General features: G+C 41.8%; 1 protein-coding gene across 2 annotated transcripts in view; it reads left to right on the top strand.

Moving 5' to 3' along the window:
• Positions 1-808: 808 nt before the first annotated feature.
• Positions 809-7,679, top strand: part of ISM1 (isthmin 1) — a 72,539-nt gene continuing 65,668 nt past the window's right edge. For both annotated transcript variants that reach the window (XM_081293191.1, XM_081293192.1), the window contains exon 1: positions 809-1,085. In XM_081293191.1, coding sequence (XP_081149317.1) covers positions 948-1,085 — 138 coding nt within the window. In that variant the 5' untranslated portion in view covers positions 809-947. The remainder of the gene's footprint in view (positions 1,086-7,679) is intronic.

Consider the following 7,679-nt stretch of genomic DNA (forward strand, 5'->3'; position numbering starts at 1 on the left):
AGACACCTGGTTTTATCCAGCGCCCTCTCAGTTCTCCACCACTACAACTCCAGCTCCACTTTGCCAATAAAGGTTTCTAAACTCGCCTAGGCACCCTCCACTCACCCGCAGCCCCGATTTTCAGTGCGCACAGGAGGTCTCTGCCCTCGCCAGCCACAGCGATCTCTGCAGCGCGCACTTGGCACAGCCGATCAGGCGGACTTGGGCGCCGCCGGGGCGCCCCGGCGGCCCCCAAACAGTGACAACCTCCGTGTACCCAGTGCCCCCACCTGAAGCTAGCCCACCCCAGGACTTGGAGTGCGGGGCAGAGAGGTTGGCGGCTCTCTAGAGTACAGAGTGAGGGAGGTGGCTCGCCGGGTGAGTGGCTCAGGGCGGCAAGGGCGGGGGAGCCAAGCGTGGAGGTAACTCCGGGCGGCCGCTGAAGCCCTCCTCCTCCTCCTCCTTCTCCTCCTCCTCCTACTCCCCGCGCTCCTCTGGCGGCCTCTCCCGCTCCAGCTGCGGCGCTGCGGCCACATCTGGGGCGCCCATGTGCGCTCGGGGGCTCGGCTGCGTCCGCCCCGCCGCCGACCCCGCAGCCCCCTGCCCGCAGGGTGGCCCTTGGACCGGCCGGGGTCCCAGGCAGCCCCGGGTCCCCATCGCCGCCGCCACCGCCAGGCAGAGCCAGGGTTTGCTCCGCAGCCGGCTTGGACACCCCCGGCCCCGCGGTGGCTCCGCTGTGGTGCGGCAGCGGCGGCGGCGGCGGCGGCGGCGGCGGCTCCTGCTCCCCGGGGCCCTCGCGCCCCGCCGCGCCCAGCGCTAGCCCTGCGGGCCCAGGGAGCGGGGCCCCGGCGGGGGCCGAGGCGGGAGCCGCGCTGTCCGGCTCCCGGGCTCCGACTCCTCCTCTCCCGGCGCCGCCGCCGCCGCCGCCGCCCGCCGCGCCGGGTCCTAAAGCCGCGCGCCTCAAGAGGATGGTGCGACTGGCGGCGGAGCTGTTGCTGCTGCTGGGGCTGCTGCTGCTCACTCTACACATCACGGTTCTGCGCGGTTCAGGAGCATCCGACGAGTCCGACGCCGCCTCGGGCAACGCCAGCCGGGCCCAACTGCAGGTGAGTGCGCCGCCGCAGAGGGGCGTGAGCGACAGGGGAGAACCGGGGTGACGGGGCGTTGAGCTAGCCCCTGATGGATGAGAGGAGGCGGGTCCTCCACCTCACCCAAGAGTGACTCTTTGGGCAGTAGTCTTGCCTGGGCAATTCTGCTTAGACAGGTAAAGCGGCGGTCTGGACCTAGAGACTGGACCGGACTTGAAGGTCTGTGGGTTGCGCCGGTCCGGATCGGTCCCACGTAAAGTACCTGGGGTGCTAGGCTTGGGATGCGTGGAGGAAGTGGAGAATTTGTGTTTGGTTTGGAGGGTTGCTAGTCTTTGATGACCCTTTTGACGCTAAATAACTTGACTTGAAATAAGGCGGAATAAAGATGGGATACACAAGGAAACCTTACAAAATAATATCCCAAACAACGTTTGGAGGAAAGAACTAATCTATCCCATTAGAAAGTAATGCCAAAGGTCAGAACATAATTTCCAGAGAATAGCCAGACACCCCCCATCTCCTTCTCGAGGTTCCGGTGCCTCTACCACTGTGGGACCTCTCCAGAGGTGAGGTGCACCTGGAGAAGATGCAGAAATCAAGGCACCTGTTGTGATTTGTGCCGGGGTTGCCTGTGGATTTTAAACTTATAGCAAAGACTTCTTTCCAGGGACCAGTCCCTGTGAAGGTCTTTTTAGAAATAGGATTCCGTTAATCTAATTCAGCTCCAAGTCAGGGGAGGAGTCTCCACTAGGGAGGGCGCGGTGGGCAGGCAGACGCAAGGTGAATTTTGATGTTTGAGTAAAAGTTCCCTGTGTAGGGGTTTCCTGCCCCTACCTCAGAAAGCGCTGCTTCTTGGGTCTAGGGGTCTGCCAGCTTTTGTTTTAGGGAACTGGTAAAAATGAGTGGGAATTTTCTCAGCAGGCAGGGGGATTTTTCTGGCTCCTAAAAAAAAAAAAAAAAAAAAAAAAAAAAACTATTCTTAAAACCATCCCCTCTAAAACTCGACTCTGTAATATTGAGATAAGCATATTCTTTATGTAATTTGTTGCTAAAACTTTACTGTTAAAGAAGAATACACGTACATAATTCTGTCACTTGAGCCTGTGATACAGGTTCAAAGTGCTTCACAGAATTTAATTTATTTAATTTTATTATAACCCTGTGAGGCACAGTACTGTAAATATCCCCCCTTTACAGATTCAAAAACTGAGGTACTAGAGAGGTTAAGAAAATTGCCAACGTTCACACATTCCCAACCGTTAATTAATTACTCCAAGCTTTATGTCTGCCAGGGTATTATAGACTAAAGCAAGGGGTTCCTTGCACACAAATACAAAACCAGGCATGGAAAAGTACACACCCAAAACAAAGTTTAAAAAAAAATGGGACATTTTGGGCTGGGTTGTGGCTCAGCGGTAGATCGCTCGCCTAGCACACACCACATAAAAATAAATAAAGGTATTGTGTCCAACTACAACTAAAAAATAATAATATTAAAAAATTGGGACATTTCTAAAAAAGACTTTTTTATATATATACCTGTGAGTAAACAGGTACAGCAACAGACAGACCTGGTTCTTGTAGGGGAATAGAATATATGGCTGTCCTGTAGAATGTGGTTCAGCCACCAGCCTAACAATGTAGGAATAATTCTTAATATCTTTAAGATTTCTGGAAGTCATATTTTATACATGATGCTTTCTTTCCTCGTGGACTCACAAAAAGCCATAAAAATGATGTTCTATGGAAAAGTAAATTTGGCAGATTTCTTTATGAGGTGTTTGCTATCATTAGAATAACCTGGGGTTGGCCTTTTCCGCCCCAACAGTAAGGTAATGAGAGAAGCAGCTGGTGGAACTGGCAACTCTAAAAGGGAAGTAGATCAAATTCTCAAAAGGGACTTTAACTGAAGAACTGCCCCAAGAGGGCAGAAGAAATGGGGGACTTAGAGCAAAGCTGTTAGGAATATCTTGGGTCCCAAGTAGCTGCTAATCCACCAGCTTTCAATGTATCTTGTAATAGGGTTTAGTTATTCTGTCCATTCAAAGCCCATACTTATCCAAGCAGAATGATGACTTTAACAGGTTGGTTCATAATTTCTCTCTCTCTCTCCCTCTCTCTTGGTAATTTGTTATTGTAAAAGTTTTATATTCTTCCTGACCAAAGTTATTTCTTTGGCCTTCTAATTCTCCAAAAGTATTACAATTCAAAGGGACAGATTATGTTTTGCCAAGTGGGGAGATCTGCAAAAGACATTTATTCGTCTGCTGCTTTCAGGCCCTGAAAGTGAGTTTGCTAATAGCAGGTGTATTTGAAGACAAAACTGCAGATGCTGTATTTTTTCTGTTTACCAGACATCTGAAACCCAATTCTTAGACCCCATCTAAATTTGTTGGCTCTGCAGTGTTTAAACTGCTACAATCCTTCTTAGTTACATGAAAAATAATCAAGGCTTACACATTATTTCTGCCTTTATCTCTGCTTACAACATTCTCAAACATGAGGTTAGTTTAGTCAGGAATGTGCAATGCTGAGTTTACCAAATTGCAGTATATTTGGAATCATTTAAAAAGAGACACTGCTTCTTTAAGATTTGGTGGTTTGGACATATCAAGGATATCCAATAAAACAGCAGTAGGAATAACAAAAATAATAGTTAACTGCCTTTTATGTGGTAAGCACTGTTCTTAGCACTTTTTACATATTAATTTCCTTAATCCTAAAAGAAAATTCCATGAATTAAGTACTATCATTATTCCCACTTCAAATGGAAAAACTGAAATTGGGTAACTTACCCTAAGGTTGCAGAGCTAGAAGTTCCTTAATTGGCTTTTGTTATTTTATAGTGCAAAAAAATGTTATTATATATTTTGCATAGTAAATTCCTGATTCTATACTTGTATTTCAAGTTCCCACTAAACTCATAATACTGGCTACAAGAAAAAAATATATATCCTAACAAGTTACATTTTCAAATGAATCTTGACAGTGTTACTGTGTCAAACATGAACTATGTATGCCTACATAGACATAAATAATGCATACATACTATACACACATACATGCAAACATGAATTAACAAATTTATTGGTAGTTTCAGCACTCATGAATTAACAGATTTATTGGTAGTTTCAACATTATGTAAGTACCAACCCTGTACTCTAGGTATTCTGTTACTGGGTGGCAGTAAAATGCTTTGAACACATTATCTCTATCGCTTACTGGTTCATGAAAATAATGATGCTAATTTTGTATTGTTATATATTTTTTAAATCAAACAATTCATTGTAATTAGTTGTCTGCAGTAGCTGAATGAAATGCATTAAAAACATCAACTTTTTAAACTTTTGAATGAAATCTTACCTCCTCTTTGGAATAACTTTGTCTTATGTTCATCAGCTGCACGGATCAGTTCTTTCATGTATCTTCAATTAATAATGAGAAGATAATAATATGTAATAAAAGCAGTCTGAAAGACAGAACATCTCAAAATATAGACTCCACAGGCAACAGTAATTATAATCATAGTAATGTTATCTGCTTTATGAAATTCAATGGGTGCCTTTCTAATAAATCTCAGTCATAGTTAGAATTATGAGTTTTAATAGTAAAACAAAAACTCATTAAAGCCAGTAAGATTTAAACAAGTACCATAAAACACCAAACTGATCATTTTTACAATAACAATGTAATGAATTGACTTTGTAATGTAATGAAATGACTTCGTTCCCAGTCTCCTAACTGCCATCTTTCTGAACACTTTCTCTCTTCATCCATCCATTGCCTTTAATAAAACAGTTTAATATCTTATATTCACTGCTTTATCTGAACCATATAGCGAGAGAATCAAAAGCAACACTTATTCATACAAGTAAAATTCCTCACAAGGGTAATATTTATAGACAGCTGATCCTCCTTGTCCTCAGTGGATATGTTCAAGACCTCCAATGGATGGCTGAAAACTAAGATAGTACCAAATCTTATGTATACTATGGGTTTTCCCCCTATACTTAGATATCTATGATTAAATTTAATTTACAAATTGGCCCTGGTAAGAGATTAACAACAATAACTTGTAATAAAATAGAAAAATTGTAACAATATACTTTATAATAAGAGAAATTTCATCACACTACTCAGAATCAGGTGTGATTGAAAACTTACCAATTATTTCTGGAATTTTCCATTAACATTTTCACACCACAGTTGACTACTGATAACTAAAACCACAGAGAGTGAAACACAGATAAGCAGGGGATGGAGGTACTGAGCCCATTTCACAGACGAGGAGATGGAAGACTAAAGAAATCTAAGTAACTTGCCCAATGCTACACAGCCATAGTGGGGCAGGGCCAAGAATTGACCCAGGCAGGCTGATTGTGGATCCCAAATTATTGTTCCCATTTAGGAACAAGATTCTTCTAGCTTCAATTCAAACCAACAGCCATTTATATTTCTTGCTTCCTGATTTGCCTATCTATGTTCCTGTCAGACTTTTTATTCTTGTTGCTGGAATTCTTTATACATGATGAATGAATGTTTGTCCCACTTAACTATTGCTGCATAACAAAATACCCCATAATTTAGTGGCTTAGTACAACCACCATTTCATTTGCTTGTGAATTTATATGTCAGCAACTTGCTATGGGCTCAGCTATGTGGTTCTTTCAATTGGTCTCCCCTGAAATTATTCATGTTGCTACAGCCATCTGTTGGCTTAACATGGTGGGGTGATCCATGATGACCTCATTCATCATTGTTGCTGTCATCTAGGTCCCCTCTCTCCAGAGTCTCTCATCCTTCAAGAAACTGGTCACCTGTCTTTATATGGTAGACTCAGAGCAGGAAGGAATAAAAGCAGGAGTTGCAAGGCCTCTAAACAAACTTGACAATTATTAGCACTTTCTTAGCACTTTAGTTACATTCTATTACCCAGTCAAATCCTTGACTCAGCTTTGATTCTTAGGAACAGGACATCAATTCTTCCTCTAGGTAAAAGGAACACCAAGTCACATTGTGAAGGAGCATGTGAATGTGAATGGGAGGGGTTATTCAAGCCATCTTTGCAAAATACCTACCATATTGATCATTGTCTCATATATTTTGTATTTTGCACCTGTCTTTTAATGCTGTTTATGATGCTTTTAGACAAGTACCAACTTTTTCTCTTAAATGTAATCAACTCAGAATCTTTTCCCTATGACTTTTGGCTAAAGATTATAAAACTCTTTAACTGTATTCTGTTCTAATATTTTTATTTTTTTGTTTGTTTGTTTGCTGTGAACTGCATTCTATTTTGAAATTATTTGTGGGTTTAAAATAAAGATAAAACTTTGCTTTTGTTCAAGTTAATAGCCAATTGTCCTACCATACTTGTTAAACCTTCCAATCTAACTTCTTTCATACAAAATGCCACCTTTAAAACATGCTAACATTTTCCATATATATCAATGTGTTTCTTTCTTTCAGACATAAGTCTGTTTATTTTGTCTGTTCATATACAAACACCACACCACTATTTATGTAATGTAGCTTCATAGTATGTTTTAATAGGGCAAATGTCTGTTTTAAAATTTTTTTCTTAGAGATTCTTATAAATGTGTTCTATCAAATGAACTTTGGAATTATCTTGCTTTAAAAATCATTAGGATCCCATTTTAGACAGCTTTCTGGCTGCTGTAACCAAAAGACCTGAAAATTAAAGGAGGAGGGCTCATGATTTCAGAGGGCATAGATGACCAACTCCATTCTGTGGGGCCGAGGTAAGATAGAACATCGTGGCAGAGAGTGTGGTGGAGGAAAGCATCTCAGAATACGGCACCAGGAAACAGAGATGACTCGCCTTAATAGAAACAAAATAAACCCCAAGGGCTGCTTCCATCCATTCATCTCCTCCAGCCACACCCTACCAGCCTACAGTTACCACCCAGTGAATCCCTTTTAGAGGATGAATGCCTTGATTAGGTTGGGCTCTGATAACCCAGTCATTTCATCTCTAAACTTTCTCACATTGTCCCACACATAAACTTTTGGGGTACACCTCATCTCTAAACCATAACAGATCCCAATGAAAGTTGTTTGAAATGTTTTAGGCTAGATTGAGGAAAATTGAGCTTTTCCATTTTTAATTATTTCATTGAGGTTGTGGTACAGGTATGTTTCATGAGTAAAGTTCTATAGTTTTCTTCATTTTTTCATGTTTTGTTTTACACATTATTCTCGAGGTTTGACTGTTATTGTGTTATATTCTCTACTTTGTTAGTTCTGAAATCTAGGAAAGCTATACTTAGCAATATATACTCTTAGGGTTTTTTTTTTTTTGGGGGGGGGTTGGTTTTTTGGTTTTGCATGAAAGGTAGCATTAACCATTTCAATAGCGAGATCCTTAGAATTCATGGCATGAGATCAATTTTTTTTTCATTTTTTCACTATTGCACTTGAATAATAATTTATTAAGAGATTGTTAAAATACTCATGAATCCTCTTAAACTTGTTATCTCCTTTTTTGAGATCGGGATTAATATTTAGGCTTATTCTATGTGGTCAATACTCCATTCAAATTGCAAAATATTTCCTTAGTCAATTTTAATAATTTTTATTTTCCAAAAACCA

This window comes from Spermophilus citellus (assembly GCF_964194105.1).
Source record: "Spermophilus citellus genome assembly, chromosome: 4".
NCBI lineage: Eukaryota > Metazoa > Chordata > Mammalia > Rodentia > Sciuridae > Spermophilus > Spermophilus citellus.